Source organism: Crinia signifera, chromosome 1, assembly GCF_055691185.1.
Source record: "Crinia signifera chromosome 1, ASM5569118v1, whole genome shotgun sequence".
NCBI classification, from domain to species: domain Eukaryota; kingdom Metazoa; phylum Chordata; class Amphibia; order Anura; family Myobatrachidae; genus Crinia; species Crinia signifera.
This window is the reverse complement of record NC_139217.1, coordinates 77,210,766-77,231,111: the sequence shown is the minus strand read 5'-3', so window position 1 is coordinate 77,231,111 and position 20,346 is coordinate 77,210,766. Positions and strand designations below refer to the sequence as shown.

The following is a 20,346-nucleotide window of genomic DNA, read 5'->3' as shown; positions in this document are numbered from 1 at the left end:
GATTCGATTTTTAATTGTACAAGCCCCCAGATGGGTGCTTACAATGTAAAATGCACCCCCATTGTCAACGCCACCCGCACTATCAACGCAAACCCGAAGCGTGGCGAGCGCAGCGGTACGCGTCCTCCGACCTTTGTTATACCCCCGCTATCCACGTCGGCGTGGAGTTGATTTTAGATAGAGTGGCGAGCGCAGCAAGCCGCCAAGCCCGAAGCATGGCGAGCGGACACGGATTACTTTACATGTATTCCGCGTCCCCTCGCCACGCTTCGGGCTCGTATTCCGCAGGGCTCGTTGCGCTCACCACGCTTCGGGCTCAGGCTTCGGGCCACTATCTAAAATCAACTCCACACCGACGTGGATAGTGGGGGTATGAAAAGGTCGGAGGACGGGTACCGCTGCCCTTCGGGTTGGCGTTGATAGTGGGGGTGGCGTTGACAATGGGGGTGCATTTAACATTGTAAGCACCCCAGCAGGGTGCTTGTACAATTAAAAATCACATCGCATGCCATTTGCTGGCATGCGATGTTATGCGATATTTCATTGTACAAGCACTCCTATTAATTTAACGGGGATATTGCATCGCACACCACTAAATACGGTATGCGATGGGCGCCGTGCTAGGAAACAAGTACTGGTTTACTTGCATGAAGGTCGACAGGGTCATTACGTCGACATGAGCATTTCGTTTTTCACTTTTTTTACCCGAATGTCGACACAGTCAATATGGACACCGGAACGTAGCACCGTGTCAAAATGCATGGCTAGAGGGATGGTAGGGCATAAAATTCCGCCTGTGTGTGCATGTTGGCTCAAAAAAAAGTGAAAATTGCTTGCTGCGACCTAATGATCCTGTTGTCAACCTTTATGCATGTCGTCCTTCAGTGGTTGACCTAATGACTATCGACCTAATGCTTTTTGACCTAGTGACTGTATACCAGGCACCCTTGGATGCCTCGTTACACTTGCAGAGGTGTCTTGGATTGGTGGTCTAGGAAAAATTCTGAATCGTTATGGGCAAAAATATAAATATGTGGACAAAGTAAAGCAAATCTAGTTCCTCACTACATAATTGATCATAACGATGACCTACTGTATAAACACAATTTACTTAATTTTATGTTTTTCTAAATTTATCATCGAGACATTTTTGACCTAGTGGTGCCGTGAAAAAAATTCTGATACTCTAGGGCGCCATGGTTCAAAAAAGTTTAGGAACCACTGATGTAAAGCATTACCTTGCTTTCAGGTAACCATGAGATTGTATACATTGATTGTATACAGTGATGTGTTTTTTTTTCTTCTTTTCATAAATAAGCTTTATTGATACTCACAGTATTACAGTACTATCAAAGGCAGATACTATGGACAGGAAGTTGGGGTGATTCTTAGGTCAGCAAATGGCCAAGATCATTTCAAATAGTCTCCCCAACTTTATTGTATCCTCTCTGTAGGTGACAGGCACACTTTCCATTCAATTATTTTAATAATCATTTAATATTTTATAAAGACACACATTACAAAAATAACCTATTCTAGACAAGCTGTGTTCATCATTCTGCACTGTATAAGATGTCAACAAGTAAATCACATATGAAGGGAGATTCAGGAGCTAGGCAGATATTGCTAATGCGCCCTGGAATTTATGGCATTAGTGGGAATCCTCAAAATGTGTTACATTTAGGATAGATCAATTCCTGGTATGCCTTTAATGTGCTGCCTGGATAGTAAAGCCGCTGAAACATAAGAAACCATCTCCCCCTGTCAATTTTTTTCCGTCCTGTCTCTCCTGTAAGTGCTGGTAGCTCTCTCAGACTGCATTGCTGGAACGCTATAAAAATGATGTATTCGTCCAAATACATTCCCTTGAACCCAGATAAAATTTAACTTTAAAGCACGAAATGTACCGGTACAACTCTAGAGCCAAGGCAGTGTAACACACATCAAACATACTAGGCAGAACTTTTATTTTATCTTCGTGAGCTTTATAGAGATTTGCAACACATTGCTGGCATTTTAAAACTGAAAGTTACAGCAATCAGAGAAAAAATGTTAGTTTCAAGAAGATAAGACCGTGTGGTGTCGGCTTTAGTGGGTAAAAGGATATTTTTTCTGTTCAATTCAAGTTTTAAATGTACTCTAGCATCAAATTAGCATTCAAAGATGGAAATTTACTAAGATGGGAGTTCTATTTCACATTGCTATGGGCAACCAATCAGATACTACCTATTATCTTCTAAAAGGTGCTAAATAAGTAGTAGATTCTAATTGGTTGCATATACAGATGTTGGTCACATACATCTTGGCTTTTTTTCTCAATTTGCCGCAACATGCAAAACACGGCTTAGCTATTTTTCCCAAATGTAGCAAGTAGATGGATTCTAAATGTTTGTAGCAACATTTCCATAAATAAGGGAACATACATTTTACAGCCTTAATAAATATATTGCTCTCTTTCTATATGGCTTGTATTTATCATATTGAGTCTTTGGTATTTTTAAAGTGAGAGTTGCTTATGTTCTTGGTAGTTACCAGCCCGTCGGAACAACATAACGGTAATGTCAGTGGCGTTGGCTGTGCGCGCCTGGATGGAGCAGCAATTAAAGTGCTTTGTTAGGCGCCATCTAGTGGCTGTCGGCATGCAAAACAATTGAAATCCCTCCGATGAGCTGAGGAGCAGCGTCAGACTTTTATTAGATAGGATGTAATGATAATAGAGCAGTAAAATGATAGCGTGCAATGACACGCTAGGTTGTATTACACATATTTCTGAAAGATATATCACTCATTTGCAGTGTCAATCATTTTGTTTCATTAATAACTTAATTAATGTCAAAAAAAATAATTAGCTGCTATTTCCTTTTACTAGGACACTCTTGCAGACTGCTGACCAAAAATATGGGCTTAATCGTTATAAATGAAGGATCACTAGATGTAAGTATGGCGTGTCTGGCGGAACAGTTGCATAATGCTTCTTTTTATGCTAATCTATATAACTCTGTGTGTATACATTACATGATGTTTTAAAATGCAAAACGAGGTTCTATATTAAATGTTAGAAAATATTACGCTACTGTTACTTTCTTTGAAGGATCCATTTTAACAGTATTGTAAATTTGTACTCAAAATGGTGGTGGTGGTGGTTGGTGGTTTGAGCATATTTGGGCCATAACCTCACAAGACATGTGGATGCATGAATTTCTGTGTCTTACGGGTAGGCCTGGGAATAGTCCTGCTGTTCTCATACGTAAGGATGGTGGGCCTGGTCCAGGTGTTCTCATGGTGAGGAGAGGCAAAATAATGATCCTGAGCTTTGTGTTTGTAATGCAGTCCTTCTGTATTCATGGTGTTTTGTTGTTTGCCTTCTATTTAATGCCAGTATAATGCTGATATTGCTTTTAAGCTGACCCTCCATATACCTGACATTCTAGCGTCCTAAAGGACTAGCCTCCAAAATTCTACTGATTAAATAAGGTTAGAAACATTTGCCCATCCTGGTTACTACCCCACCCAGTAAACTTCCCCTCTAGCAAAAGGTGTTAATCAATTCTAAGAAATGTAAGGTCAGTAACACTATCCCTATAGTTCAAAGTTCTTAACATAACACAGATATAGAACCACAATAACTGTTTTTTACAGTTTGTCCCATGCAATGGAAGCGCCACTATTATATAAAAACAGTTTAGCAAAATGACCCATTCTAATATCAGTACAAACAGCTGCGATAGTCTGCAGTGGTATTCTGAATAGGGTTACCTAATATAATATCAGTACAAACAGCTGCGATAGTCTGCAGTAGTATTCTGAATAGGGTTACCTAATAATATCAGTACAAACAGCTGCGATAGTCTGCAGTGGTATTCTGAATAGGTTTACCTAATATAATATCAGTACAAACAGCTGCGATAGTCTGCAGTAGTATTCTGAATAGGGTTACCTAATAATATCAGTACAAACAGGGTCAATTCACAATCAATATCCAATGACGTTATAACTAATAAAATGCCGTTATAATGCTGCTCTTGATTTTAAGCTTTTAACCTTTTTTAACTAGACCCTTCATATACTAAACATCCTAGCATCCCATAATGCCATATAAATCCATGAGAAAGCAGGTTGGGAGCTGCTCTGCTGAAGAGTTATTGCTGGGCAATGCCAGGCAATTATTCATTCATTGTTCGCTATAACTGGGCCAAGTAAGGAGCAATATCCCAGCTCAGGCCTAAGCAGAGGAATAAGGTTCTTCAGATATGGTATACTGTACAGTAACTTGTGGTCGCATTGTATGATTTATTAAATATTTCTAAGGAAAATAGTGAAAGTAAACCTGACTTTTAAATATTTTTTTTCTTCAAGTCAAAATATTTACATACAGTTGAAATATTAGTCACAAGTGACCAGTTGCAACACTCGCTATTTTGTTACATTGCTTGTAATATATGCTTGAGCGCCTGGATGTAATAATATAATGCACATGCAGCGTCTAAGATTTATTCAGTTTATAGATGTACATAGTGGTCGCTTTCATTTGCCACTTGTCAAACACAATGTTTGTTTTGTGGTTTCAAAAAGCAAATATTCTTGAGACTGGTGATTTTTCAGCAATGGAAAGGAATGATCACATCCAAGACGTATTCCTTCGCAGTGCTTGTAAAGGACAACATAATTCACATCTAAAGGTGTATATAACAGCATTGTACAGTATATGTTGGAAGCACCAGGAAATAAAATTACATTTATAAATCCTTAGACTTTCCACTCTGCAGCCTGTGCACATCATGTGTTACCTATGAGGCTGCAAGTCCATGATTCTGCCTTTCACCTGACTATAACCCATCTCGATATCTCACACAGAAACTTTGCATTGAAATATGACATACTGTATCAGCTTAGAAAAAGATAACAATCTGTATAGGTGGTGCAATACTTCTGTAAATGGTGGTTACGTGTTCCTCACTGTGGTATAGCTCCTGTGACTGCAGTAATGAAAAAAAAAAAGTTATAGTTTAAGTAAGAGAAAAGTAGTTTCCATATAGCAAATTGCTTATTGCACTGCTTCCTATGGACCCATTTTATCCTAGTGATAGGGCATTTTCCAGGGTTGTACTTAAAGAAAGATTTTGAAATTGCAGGTATATCTGTAATGTTGTGTTTCCCAAGAAGGTGCCTTAGCTTTACTATCCAAAAATCTAAAAGTGGGCTAAGGTAAGTCTGTCATATATAGCACCACATTATTGGTTGCTGGAGTGCGCCTTTCTAGATTGTTATCTCATGTCATGTGACTCTTGTAGTTTATGTACTGCAACCTGTCATCATTTTCTGCTCCGAGGAAATTTCCTCAGACCATGCCGTTACTCACTGGTGTATTTGCACTCTTCAGAGTTCCATGCCGACACCACAGTACCTCACCCACCATTGCCTGTGAGAGCTGTCCTGCTCACTGAAGCTCCTGCCAAATACAGTGTAACAATCACTTTTTTTTTTTTTTAAGTTAAAAAAGGTCTCCTCTTGAAGCTAGTCAGTTGAGTGATTTTATACATGGCCATGCTGGGGAAGGACTTTTTCTTTGTGTTCGATCATCTCATGCAGAAGAGGTTCCCGAGTTTTGTAGAATTACAGCGCTCAGAGTATAAGCATTGTTTTTGCTGCAGCTCTACGCCCAATTTATTTATCAGACGCCCTAAAGTTAAGTAAACTGTGCTTTCCTGCCATCTTGAGGTTGGTTTATGTGATCGAGGTAGACACAAGTTATGATTGGCAGCCAAAAAAAAAAAAAAATTATTTTAAAAGTTCACATTTTAGTTCACCATAAAAAGATGGCGATTGCTACACGGTGACACATGACGAAAATCACTTAGAAAGTAATTCGCCATCTGATCATTGATTACACTCACGGCGAATCACATTCAAAAACCCATTGAAAAACCACAGCGAATTGCGGAGACTTATCAGACGGTGAATTGTCCGTCAGTCACTGTTCGCCGTCGGCGAATATTGCACGTTGAATAGGGTAATTCACTTTTTCAGTAAAAAGATTCACCTTAGAGCATGAAAATAGCACACATTCGCCGTAGAACATGGCGAATCAGCCTCATTGAATACTGCCTATTGTGTGCTCTTTGGCGTTATTATAATTTTACATGTATCATTATTTCAAAGCAAAACAGAAATAGGTATTCTTTTCAGCGCTGTTTCATCAGATTGGAGGGTTGCCGGGTGGATGGGTTGCCAGGGAGATCGGGTGGATGGGTGCGCAGTCAGCTTCATACTGCCGGGTTGCTGGGTGCGGGGACGGGTGGTCTATGCTCCTTGCTGGTGGGCTGGCGCGGCTTCATACTGTCGGGGTGACAGCTGCCTGCGCAGCGTGACCTATGATCTCGTCAAGGTGAGAGGTCACGCTACGCAGCACTGCTCTGCCGGGCATTAGACGCTGCCCGGCATTAGACTGCGCACGTGCAGTCTAATCCCGAAATCCCGACCCCGGGATTGGCCACCCTACTTACAATCCATACGCATTTTCACTTTTCTCACACATGCGTGATGTGAATGGTACGCATGTGCAGTCATTTGATAATTGCTCAATTATTGAATCTTCTAATTAGCAGTCAAGTGTGAATTAGACCCAATGTCCTATGCATATGATACTTAATAGTATTGTAACTGGGGCCTCCTTTTTTACAAATCATCTACATAAGTATAATTGAATAATGTTTGTGAGTATGGATGTTCCACGATATCTCTCGAACGCTGGAACTAATCATCTTCAAACTTTGCACACTACTGTACCTTATGTTAAGGCACGATGTAAGTTTGAAGATGGGTTTAATCGGACGAGCCTTTAGGGGTGCTGTCATAAGGGTCCATACTATTTCTGTTGTTTTCATGCATTGTTATATGCCGTTGGAAAGCTTATGACTTTCTGAATACAACAAAATAAACAGACTCCCTTAAGTGGACCCTTAAAGGCCTATAAGGGTCCATTAAATGAAAAACATTTTCGCTTTACAAAACTATTGAAAAACTGAAATCAATAAGCGACTCATCGCCAGAGTGGTCTGTGAATCGGACACTGCAGATATCGTTGTGAAATCCATGTGGGTACTTATATGTTAGTTGGGCGCCCACTAAGCTATTTGCTTATTTTTCCGCGTCCCCTCGCGGGGCTCGCCACGCTTCGGGCTCAGTGGCTCGCTGCGCTCGCCACACTATATAAAATCAACTCCATGCCGACATGGATAGTGGGGGTATGAGCGTACTAACTATAGTGGGCGCCCAACTAACATATAAGTACCTCCATGTGAGATCGATCACCAGTCAGTTCTTTCTTCTCTTGATTGTTTGCTTATTCGTTGAGGAATTTTGGGATCTTCTGTACCTGCTGCAGCAGCTCCTGCCCTGCTGTGGTTGGGAAGGGAAGGTGAATAGTTGGAGACCAACAGTAATTTTTTAGTTGTCTCACCTGATTTCATGGATTTTTTTGGCACAGCTTTAGCAAGGCTATAATCACGAACAAGAACTGCGTAAGTATAAACTGTCAGACAGCCTTAAGAAACGACATTCTCTCTCACACAAGACACAGAGTCAACCACAAGTTTTCGAAGCATTTGCTTTGAGCAGACGTTCAAAGCATTTGCTTTGAGCGGACCTACTAGTATTAGCATATTCATCTTGACATTGTTTGTCTGAGTAAGTTTATCAATAAATATTTTGAAAATATAAATTGTGATTCAGATTTAAGTGACCCAACACCTCTGTATGACTAGCAGGCAGCTATTACATGTCATCTCTTACTGATGCTATGAAGAAGGACAAGATTATTGCGGGAAATTAAATACTGACTTGAATACTTGTGGCAGCGTGTCTAGCATTCCATGCTCTATATACTGTCTGTATCCTTCCCTTTTATTCTCTGGAACTATCTCTAAAGGCTGTTTTTATACAAATAATATTGATATAAGAATGCTTTTAATGAAAACTGGAAAAAATATGATAATTTATTATAGAGAGAATACATTTTTATTCGGCATCATTTTATAGAGATGGAAACAAGATATAAATCAGACGTTGGCTATAAATTCCTGTTCTCTGCAGATACAGCAATATAGTATTTTATAGCTTTGGCAGGGAAGTTGTTGGTGTCAAGCTTTTTACTGTCTGACATCTGCTGCCAAGTCCGATTTCTAAGCATTGGTATCTTGTTTAGTATAGGAGTTATCACAATGCCTGATGTCTCTTTCTTTATGTATTTTTATCTTAGTACAGATATTAATCACACTTCAATTTTGTGATGGGGTTTCTAGGATTTGTTCTGTTGATGAAAATAAAGTCCCTTTTTTTATTTTGATTATTTGGGGCCATTTGCCAAAGTGTAGCGTTCTGTAATCCATAACAGTGTGTTGTCTGCATGCACAGCTGATTCTGTGGCTTGGTCTCAGTGTGTGCTCGCCATGGTTACTCATTGGTATGGTCAAATTACTACTGGTCTTGGCACTTGGTCAGGGTAATGGTGCCCACTCACGGTGAGATATGTGCTAGGTGCGATTTGAGCCATAAAATTTGTGTTCTACAATTTGGACTGTGCTCAATTTTTTACTACACCACAATAGTCAATTGCAGGGTACATCTAATTCGAAAATACCTGCCTACTTTTTTTGCCTTGCGATAAGTCCATAGTGGGAGCGCGCATCGCAAGGCAAAATATACACCGTGCGATTTGAACTATACAATTGCACCATGTGTGGGCACCTTTTATAGAGTTCCATTTATGACAATAAATGCAAATGGTGCGATCCGCTGAAGAGAGCTGACCCGTTCTACGTTTATTTTTGAAGGTCTTCACTGTCTAGAAAGGCAGTCAATAGGTCGACAGGTACAAAAAGACAGCATGACAATTGATGGCATACACATAGTTGACAAATTTAGGGGGGTTATGCTGTTTTCCAAACATTTGCTTGAATTAGTATGCATGTGGACTGGCAATACAATGGCAAATGTCCTGTCTACCTTTTGTATCTGTTGACCTAATCTATGTCAACCATATGGGGTTATTGACTGTCTAGCTAGACATTGTAGATGTTTTATACCCATTTGAACAAGTCCTCTGTTCATTCATATACAGAACTAATGTATATGATTGTACTTTGCATGGATCCTGAGACTGTGAAATCAAATAAATTGTTTCTGTGAGTTTTTTGCACATTTACACTGTTAGGACTGAAAATAAAGTGTGGGTGAAAAACTACTCGCTCACAACCAGACAACTTACACTTTGGAGTCTGATCTATATTAAGAGTGTGGCACGGAATGGTGACATTTAGATACTATCAACATTCACCATATTGACATTAATAATTCTAGAATGTGGACAGTCAGTATCCCAACATAAACTTTTTAGGGCGGTATTCAATTCCGTATTCTGTCTGGATGTCCCAACAGTCGGAATCCAGGCCGTTTATCAGACGCTTTAGGAACGTGACAGTTGGTATACAATGTACCAACTGTTGACTTTCTGAAAGTCCGCAAATCAGCAAAAAAATTCTGTAAATTCGTCAATCTGCGGCCATTTCTGACAAAACCAATCCGACTTGTTTTAAAATTGGATCTGTAGTGTTGGAAACTGCCTTCAATGCTGTCCTTAACGGCAGCATTGAATAGTCGGTGGCAACTATTTCCCCGGCGGAAATAGCGGCCGGAATGGAATACCGGCCTAGGCACTAACAGCAGCATAACGCTAACATAGACTGTTGACATTTTGGCTACATACCATATGTAAAGAAAGTAAGGGGTTGTGTTGTAAATGATAGCTCACAGCCCCATACACAAGGGCACTGAGCACTAAATCAACCCCTCCTCTAACCCTTCCATGTACACTACGAAAGCAGCATCAATAAAGGCAAAACAAACAATAAAAAGGTCCTCTTCTATGGTATTTTGGAAAGCTATTTTTTTTTATTTAATTTTTTTAGATATTTACTAACACGTTTCCATATTTTCTGTCCTAGGCAACTCGTGAACTTTTAAGTCATCACTGTAGCACTCTTGGCGACTCACTGAGAAAGGAGAACGACTTTGCTTTGATAATTGATGGCAAGTCCCTGAAGTATGCTCTGACGTTTGGCGTAAGACAGTATTTCCTCGACCTCGCCCTCTCCTGTAAAGCTGTGATTTGTTGCAGGTAAAGGCATGTGTATTCTATGTCATAGTATAATAATCCAATATTACTGCTTTTTACTACCTTGTTTCACCTACAGCTTCACATCTTCCAGTATGAATCCTATTATCAATCTCATAGTCCTAGCCCTCAACTATTTCAGCTGACTTGCATGATAATATACTGCACAATAGTATGAAAACCACTGTTCATTTCACCTTTCTTAACTAAAGTTATGCATTTAAAGAGTCTATTAATATTCAATGTTCTCCTGCAGTGATTGCGGTTCTGGCATAAACCACCCTGCTGAATTTAGTGGCCAAAATGAACAGGTTTGTTAGGTGAATGTGAGACAGATGTTTAAGCTAACATAATATTGTGAGTCCTTGTGAATATATTCATATTCATTTTCAAATAAATCACAGAGCACACAATCCACCTGACGTTTTCCTAGAACCAAACATTGTTTTACACTGCAGTGCCCAGATATTGAATTACTTATATGTTAAGGGCACATTATATACAGTACACCATTTTCGTTATTGTTCTAACATATACCATTAACAATAACTATTACTTCTCACAATGGGGCAGATGTATTCAGCCTTAACAAGAGATTAATGCAAGGGTGATAAAGAGAGATAAAAATCTAGCCAATCACATCCTAACTGACTTTTCAAACAAAACTTGTAACGCGGCAGTTAAGGTGGCCATACACACGCAGATTTATCTTCAGATCGGGTTGGTTGGAACAAAAACATTGTTATGGACAGTTGACCATTTGCTTGGAAATGCTGGAAACCTGACAAACTGTCACTCATCCATAACCATGTTTTTGTTCCAACCAGCCAGATCTGAAGATAAATCTTACTAGTGTATGGGCACCTTTAGGATGTGATTGGCTGGACGTTTATCTCTCTTTATCACCCTTGCATTTATCTCTTGATAAGGCTTAATACATCTGCCCCACCAAGAGGTAGAGTGGGGCCACCTTTCCTTACTGCCGTGAATACGTCCTGAATCCTCTGCTTGTTTTGTTTAGCATAGAATACCACCTGCCATCAGTAAGGGCTTTAACAAATGAGTATGGATTAGGAAAATAGACTATGTATTTATGATATTATACAATGCTTTTAAGACACTAAAAATAGCTTGCTTAGATGCAATAATAAATGGTGCACAAAAAAATGCAAATACAACCCCTTAAATATAAATTCATGTTTACATATGATTTTTGGCAGATACTTCAAACAATGCGCATAGTGAAACACGTCCATATAAAATCCAGTCTTCTCCCACTTACGTACCACCTGTTCCTTTATTTAAACTTTAAAGTTGACCTCATAAATTCTTACCCCATTTAGCCTAATTTATGTTTTAAAGTAATCATCTGGGTTTTTTTTTACATTTATTACTTTCCTGTGAATTAAAGGTATTTATTACATTATTCGATGTGCCTCTAAAAATATGTCCCATTAAAATTTAGAAAGAGCTTTGAATTTTTGTTGGTCAGTGGTGCCAGAAATCTATATCTTCTTGTGGGGGGGAGAAAGTTTGGGAACAGACAGGAGATGCCTCCCATAAATGAGCTTTCTATGTGCATGGTCGCCAAGATGGGGGTTGAGCTGTAAATAATTTTCGCTGCCTGAATGGTATGTGTGACCGGGCCAGCAATGGAGGAGAGTTATAACAAGTGTGTTTGCATACGCCATAAGTTCTGTTCACGGTCCCTACTAGCGCCGTGGCCCACATTATGTCTTGGCAGCACTGTCTATGTGGCAGGAAGAAAGACTGGGAACACTTCAGGACAAAACTGCATGTAAAACTTGCTATCAACAAGTGGAAGCAAGGAAAACTTTTTTTGAACCCAAAACTTTACTTATTTCCTAGAAACAGAATTTGATGGCAGATAAGAAACTCTTTTCTTATCTAGCTTGCCCCATTTCTGTAAGGATATTCATAAGCCTATCCAAAGCATGTTTAAATTGCTCCACTGTCTTAGCCTCCACCAGCTCTGATGGGATTCTATTCCACTTATCCACTACCCTTTCTGTGAAATAATTTTTCCTTAAATTTCCCCTGTGCCTAGATGTGACACAGTATATTCTAGGAGGGAAGTTATCAGAGACAGCTTCTTCTGCCACCTGTAAAACTCCAGTGTTTCGGTGGCTTAAAATGCAGATTGACATAAATTAGCTCCGGCCTGTGATATTTCCGACATTGCATGCAGATTATGGGGTATATTCAGTGCCGGCTGCAAGGGAGGTTTGTACAGCGAGGATGGCTTTTTTTCTGGGCAAGGAAAAGCCAGCTCTCCCACCCCCCCTTACCATATTTAGTGTTTCACAAAAATCCTCACCGTCAGAGTCTGCTGCATTTTGTGGTGAGCCCTTCCGTTTTGATGGCCAGACTCGCCGTTTCCACCTCGCCTCAGGGAACAGGCGAGGTGAAAACGGCGAATGAAGGGGAGGCCATTGTATACTCTGACGGCGAGCTGTATAGCTTGCAGACAGGGGATCACTGCCTGCATTGAATATACCTCTATGCCAGTGATTCCCAAACTTTTTTAAATCGTGGTGCCCTAGAGCATCAGAATTTTTTCCACAGCACCCCCTAGGCCAAAAGTTTCTTATTCAGAAAGTTTTTAAAAAATGAAGTAAATAGTTGTATATGCCAAACATATGTTTAATCATGGGTGAGGGACAGGATTACCTTCTGTTTGTCTACAGAATTTATTATTGGCAGCCACCAGCAATGGTTTTGCCTTTTACATTGACCATTAATAATTTGAATTGTTCCTGGAACACCAATCCACCCATGCAAGTGTCCCCAGGGAGCCATGGCGTACAGTTTGGGAACCACTGCTCTATGCTGTATATGTCAATACTGTGGCTTCAATCCCCTACATATATATAGAGTATATAGAGTTGTATACAGCCTCCACATGGTAGGAATGTATGCTACCAAGTTACAGAGCACACAGCATTTGTATCCGTGTCATCGGCCATCTAGCATTTTTAAACATATCCGATTTAACAATACAAATAGATTGCAAGCTTTTTAGTTACAAAAAAAACTAAGAGGGGTATGCAATGTGTGTTGACCTCCCGCAGCCATCTCCCGACGGGTGAGATAGCTGCGGGGCCCTATTCAATGCTTTCTTCGCCGACAGCATTGAACAGGGGTTCTCCGCAGAACGAGCCCGACATCACAAGCTGTCGGGCTTGTTCTGCCGAGAAAAGCCGGAAATAGTCGAGCTCCCTGCCAGAGCTCGTCTATTTCCATCCTCAACTCGTGGCCACGCCCCCTTCTCGCCGCTTGGCGGCCGGGACATTGAATCCCGACCGCCGAGCTCACGTAGAGCAAAGCGAGAACAGGACAGGGGCACGGCTGTCAAGCTTGCTCGACAGCCGTACCCCTGACATTGAATACCCCCCTTAAGCTACTGTAAACTAATTTTGTGCTTGTCCAGTCATCTGTCTTTCCTGCTGTATTTTTGTAATGCATAGAGAGCATGTATTAAGCAAACCTGGTTGTGAGGCAAAGCAGGAGGCAACACCGCAGTAATACCAATTATTATGCAATATGATCAAATAATAAAATAAGAAATATGTACAATTATTAAGTACCTTCAGTTATTATGTGCACAATTATTGGCTACCTGCAGTTTAATTGAGAAAATATATGTTCATACTGTACATCTAATTTACTTGATTGTCCTCTTTATGTTCTGTGAAGGGTGTCTCCTCTTCAAAAATCCGAGGTGGTGGACATGGTGAAGAAGCAAGTGAAAGTCATCACTCTGGCTATTGGCGATGGAGCAAATGATGTCAGCATGATCCAGACTGCCCATGTTGGTGTTGGCATTAGTGGTAATGAGGGGCTTCAAGCTGCAAACTCTTCTGATTACTCCATAGCTCAGGTACTAACCTAAAGGCCTTGTTGGCTTCTTTCATATCCATGAATATATATTTACCTGTTCATTTAATATATGCTACGGTTAGTTTTTAGGTCTTGTTCTCATGGATGTGCCAACAATACACAGTCATCAAAGAGTCCCATGTATACAAAACAGATGGATTTGTGGTACCCTCATCAGTCCAGCCTTCACTCTGGGCACTAATACCCCTTTCACAACGTACGTACAAATAACCCGGGTTGGTGACTTGTCGACCTGGGTTGAGGTGCAATGTGAACGCACAATACCAAATAACCTGGATCATCCAACCCGGCACTTCAACCTGGGTTATAACATGGATTAAACCCAGGTCTCCCGCTGTATAATGGGTGACCCCGGTTTAATGTGAATGCTTTGGAGCCGGATCCGACCAGGGATCGCGATCCCGGGTCCGACTCTGCTTTACAATCTGAAAGTGGTAAACTCTGTTTATTATGTCAGATGAAGTCACTGAATATATACCACACAAGCTCAAGAGGTTGTGAATATATCCAGCCCCTAATTGTGACAACATATTGTCATCTCAGCCAACTCCATATAGGGAAGACTGATGAGGACAGTTCAACCTGCAAGAGATCACAAAGACTGGTGATGGTTTAAGAACCAATAAAGCAGTTCTTAATCATTCTTAATCATTACTACGTACTAAGTGTAACTAACAAAACCTATATATTATTTTACTTATGACATTCTTTTCACATGTTATATTAATTTACCTTTTAATATTGCAGTTTTGGAGCTGAACGTAGAAGTACAGATGGCATCTATTATATTAATTCCAATATACAATCTGTTCCTGTTTCTAACATCAACTAATCACTAATGCTAACATGGCGCCATTTATAGTCACATGGTTACATGCATTACAGTATATGATGTTGCTGCCCTTTGTACTTTTATAGTTATTTAAAAAAAAATAAGGGTTATTAACTTCCAAAGTAGCAAATTAATTGGCACAATTAATATCCATCTACTGTATTGTACAATGTATAGTTACATGAGACCAGGTAGCATTTTCTGGGAATCCTGCACTAATCTCTCAGTGTTGCTCCTCCGTGCTCCCCTCTGTCCTCGTACCATGAAAATTAGCATTACAGATGTTTAGTATTAAAATATGATTTAGCGCTTTGGCATATCCAATGTTTATAAAAAATCTAAAGCCTAACTATTGGGCAAAAGCTTCTACCACCCATATAGCTTTACACTGCTTCCCAACAGCAGCATCTGTCTAATACCACATGGATGGACATTTTACACAAAAAAATTACTCAAACCATCTTATGTAATATCTAATATATTTGTCATTGTATTTTATACAGTTTAAATATTTGAAGAACTTATTACTGGTCCACGGTGCATGGAACTACAACAGAGTCTCCAAGTGCATTTTGTACTGTTTCTATAAGAACATCGTGCTTTATATTATTGAGGTAAGTGGAGGTTACTGTTTACATTTCAGTGGCATGGAACGTAATGTGGCTTCAAAAGGATGTATCATTTTGCATATATGTCTCTGTTGTAAATGTTTCTTTGTATTTTAATAATATGTATAACTATGTACGTATTAACCAGGATATTATTGTTCCGACCTTTCCAGGTGCTGATGGTGCATCTGAATCATGCACGTAGCATCTGTTGAATGTATTCAGGGCAGTGCAGATTTATGTTGACCATAAGGCTCCTATTTGTCAGACCAAAACTCTCTTGATATTGATTGACGCTGACTTGCTTCTAATGTTTCTATTGCCTGTTGGAGCACTGTTGCCCCTCTCCGTATATCTGCCGAGCAAGAGTACCCTCCCCTCCCCCTGTGTGTGCCGGCCAAATGTCCCCTCCCGACCCTTGAATTGAGGAAGGTGTTAATCTAATTGTAGGTTTTAGTAACTAGTACCCCAATTGGGTTCGGCACAGATTACTTTTCCAAATAGTAGGTCTGGCAACATGGATGGTAAAGTAGAAAAAAAATCTGAAAAATTCAAATACTCAGTCGACCATATGTTATATTGACCTTATGACCCTGTCCACCATATGGTGTCGACTTACTGACTGTTGACCTAACATCCATATTCCCAGCTTGGCACATGGCCATATGACCGCATTCAGCATCTGTGCACTTAATGTGTGTGTAATTACATCCAATTGTGACACCTTAGTGTCTACATTTGTGCATCTCTCTGTATAGCACTTCAAAATCTGTGTTATCTGCCAAATCGACTGGTTCCTTGCATTTTGTAAGATATAAGAGGCTTCTAGGCTGGCCTTAGGGTATTGATACCAGAGAAGACAGCCTTGTCAGTTACTATGGCATCACCATATGGTGGAAGAATGTAATTGTAGTATGGATGGTGTAATGGTTAGTATTACTGCCTCACAGCACGGAGGTCATGAGTTCGATCCCCACCATGGCTCTAACTGTGCAGAGTTTGTATATTCTCCCCGTGCTTGCGTGGGTGTCTCCCACATTCCAAAAATATACTGGGAGGTGATTTGGCTCCTAACAAAGTTAACCCTAGAATGTCTGTGTGTGTGCGTGTACATGTGGTAGGGAATATAGATTGTAAGCTCCACTGGGGCAGGGACTGATGTGAGTGTTCAACTATACTCTGTACAGCGCTGTGGAATATGTGTGCGCTATATAAGAAACTGTTAATAAATATACAATAGGACAGACCCAGGCAATACCTAGGAGCATTGACTACCAGGGTAGTAATTTGTATAATATCATCCAAAAGACTGGGAATTAATTTTCTTGCATTCACTTTTACTGCATGAGCCTTAACTATGGGCTGAACCTCCATAGAGTAACCAAGGAACTAAAAGACCACAGTAATCTGAAATCTTCCAGACAGGCCCCAGTAATGGAGCTTGAAGGAGAGCTGTCCTAGCAAAGACCTGGCTCTTGCTGTACCTGGCGGTCACTCTCCAAAGGGAAATGTTGTCCGGTCCATGCTGTATAGTAAAGAACTCTGGAACCTAGTTTCCTCCACCCTCTCAGATCATATTGCACATCTGGTCTGGCTGTCAATAGTTCTGGTCATCTGAATGTTGGATGTCATGCCCTGCAGATGCTGCTCCTGGAAGAGCCAAATGATTTTCCCCTTTAGTAAATTAATACCTGCTGCTGTGGTATGACGCATGGAAAAAGCTGTGGGAAACCACTATAACCGCAAAGTTGGGATGAAAGCCATACAGTGACACAAGACTACGTAATTACGTTATTGGAGGGACCTATCCTGGGGCATTTTTATCAATCCCAGGATTCGGGATTGAAAATACGTAATTACGTTATTGGAGGGACCTATCCTGGGGCATATTTATCAATCCCAGGATTCGGGATTGAAAAATTCTCAATCACAGGATTCCCAAGATTGAGCCAGTCGTCCGTCCCGTCCCCCCCCCCCCCCCCCTGGGGCCTGGCTAGTGATGAGAGGCGGCAGCAGCAGGACCCTGCAGGTGGAGGAGATCATGTAGGCGGTCAGTGCGGCATAAGCTGTGCAGCTGGAGGGTTGCACAGCGTGACCTCTGACCGCGTTACGCTGTGCAGTGTCATTCAGCCGGGCAGTGTCTGAGTGGGTACTCTAACGCTGCCTGGCATTAGATTGCACATACGCAGGCCAATCCCGGGATTGTATTTAAATATAATATTCAACCTATCATCTATATCTTAAATTGTGGATCAGGAGAATTCATCATGCAGCCCTTAGCTGCTGTGGAACTACACATCCAGCAAGCCCTGTTACGATGTTCACTATATGGACATGCTACAACTGGGGCAGTGCATGCTGTGAGATGTGAGATCAATATACTGCATTGCCTTATTTTTTTGCTATTCCCGTCTTCCCTCTATCAATAGGAAAAAACACATCATATGCGCACGTTATTAATAGTAGGACAATGGTTTTGGTGTTGATTTTGCTGCAGTGTATTTCATTAGCATACATCTTGAATAGCATGTAATAAAGTATCATTTTGGCTGTCCGTGATAACCCATTTCTCACCGTCTGTTAAAAATCGTAAAGAAAACAGATTTAATGTATTTCTAAGGCATTTTGATGATCTCCCAGATAGACGTTCCCTGCCAAGTAAAACAAGTTTTGCAGATGTTGAAAGGGCAATTGCAGTGAGTGAGAAAGGGAGCGAGACCATCAAGGATTGTGTTGAGCAACTGCCTGTCCTGAATGTGCTCTTTGAGTTGTGTTTTGTGCTGAGCCGGCGTGGGAGCAGGAAGTTACTGACTGTTTGTAAGCTGCTATTTAGTATGCAGAAATGTTGCATCGGGAGAGTGGATCTGGGGGTATAACTGCTACGCCCCTCTTGTGACTTGAACAAAAGCAAAAAAAAAAAAAAAACAACCCTACAAATCTGAAGACTCCTTGGGCCCAAGTACACCAGCAGTTAAAACAATAAAATTAGACATTGGAACAAAATACCAGAGTTTGTGATCCTATAACAGCAGCCGGACACATGCTGAGGTTTATTGCACAATGCAGAGAACGTCGCCGCTTATATACTTATAACCTGCGCGTGTGAGTGGGTAGTTATTCTGTATACTCCATCTGTCTCTATTAATGGAACTATGACAAGGCATAGATATGACCAACATTTAAAAACATATGTTCCTTAACATAATCACATATAAAGATATTAACCGTACTACTCCAACGTATTTCTTTACTTATCTCTAAATATCTCCCAACTTGACCACTCTGCTCTGCACAAGATGTGCGTCTGTCTTCTGCACGGATCACTAGCTCCCATTCACTATTACAGGACTTTCATCGGGCTGCTCCCATCCTATGGAATTACCTTCCACACACAATAAGACACTCCACTAACCTCCAAACTTTCAAGCGTTCCCTGAAAACTCACCTCTTCAGGCAAGCCTATCATATTTAGGTACCACACACATAACCCTCTGAGGCACTTATGTATTATATAGCTTCCCTTCTGGACTTGTAACTTGGTGGGACTGCTATGCTATTACTGGTGCCTGTCCTTGTGTTTCCCTCCTATGTCCCTATAGATTGTAAGCTTGCAGCAGTAGCCTCCTCCATGTCTGTCTGTCTGTTACCCAGTTTGTTCTATCACTGTTTACAACTGTAAAGCGCAGCAGAATCTGATGCGCTATATAAGAAACTGTAAATAAAAAATAACTCTGTGACCTAAAGGAAAAGCTTTCTGTATGTGATCCTGTCCCCCACATATTGCTGCGTAACTTCTCCAAATTTCCTATGAAGAAGGAATATTTTGTACTGTGTAGATCCAGATATTACAATATACTGGAACCAATATTCTCATTGATAAACTGTAAAGCTGGGTACACTCTGGATGATATTTGTAATGATTTTGCTGATTCTGCAGCTCAATTTTGACTATATCATCAACGACTGGGGAGTGGGGGCAGGATGACATCCCTGAACGATATCTTTTACGATAACATACAGGGCCAGATGTATCAAACTTCAAAAAGTGATAAAGTGGAGAGTGATAAACAATTATATCCTACCTGCCATTTTTCAAACCCAGCCTGTAACATGACAGGTAGGAGTTGATTGGCTGTTTATCGCTGTCCACTTTATCACCTTTGAAGCTTGATACATCTGGCCCTTAGTGTGTACTATATACGCTATATTTTTTGCATGGGAGTTCAAGGGAAATCGTAGACTATATCACTTACAGAGCGTATTATCTATTGTGTACCGGGTTAAGGCTGAATACGCAATCTATGTAGAATGTATATAAAATATGTATTTGACATTTATGAAGACATCAGACAATAGTAAAACTGGAATCAAAGTCAAATACTGGGATCTCCCAGCTGGCAAATAGTATGGGGATCCAAATGAACTTTCTGAGTGAGTGACCCAGAGGACACCAGCATGTAACCTTTTTGCATGCAGCCTGGAACCTTGACAGCACTTTGTCCAAAGGCATTTGCTCACTTCTTCAAGCACCAATCGCAAGTGCTACAAGCCTCATCCCAGCTATTATAGCCTGCTGGGCCTTTCTGTCATTCACTAAACATGAGATTGACTCCATAAGGCCTCACTACATTCTCCTTCCCCCTACGCACTCTATCTGGCCAAACTCTGAGGGATAGGGGGTGTGGGGGATTAAAAAACAGACCATGCAATGCGCAACATCTAGTATAATTGTATAGGTACATAAGGTTGCATATAGGTTTCATAACTGAAGATTTTAAAAATGTCCTGTGAGGAGAAGCATTACGTTCCAAAAG

General features: G+C 40.6%; 1 protein-coding gene across 5 annotated transcripts in view; it reads left to right on the top strand.

The window, feature by feature from the left end:
- Positions 1–20,346, top strand: part of ATP8A1 (ATPase phospholipid transporting 8A1) — a 203,316-nt gene that overhangs the window by 150,684 nt on the left and 32,286 nt on the right. For all 5 annotated transcript variants that reach the window (XM_083166445.1, XM_083166302.1, XM_083166374.1 and 2 more), the window contains 4 exons: positions 2,870–2,934; positions 10,002–10,174; positions 13,889–14,072; positions 15,428–15,538. In XM_083166445.1, coding sequence (XP_083022571.1) covers positions 2,870–2,934; positions 10,002–10,174; positions 13,889–14,072; positions 15,428–15,538 — 533 coding nt within the window. The remainder of the gene's footprint in view (positions 1–2,869; positions 2,935–10,001; positions 10,175–13,888; positions 14,073–15,427; positions 15,539–20,346) is intronic.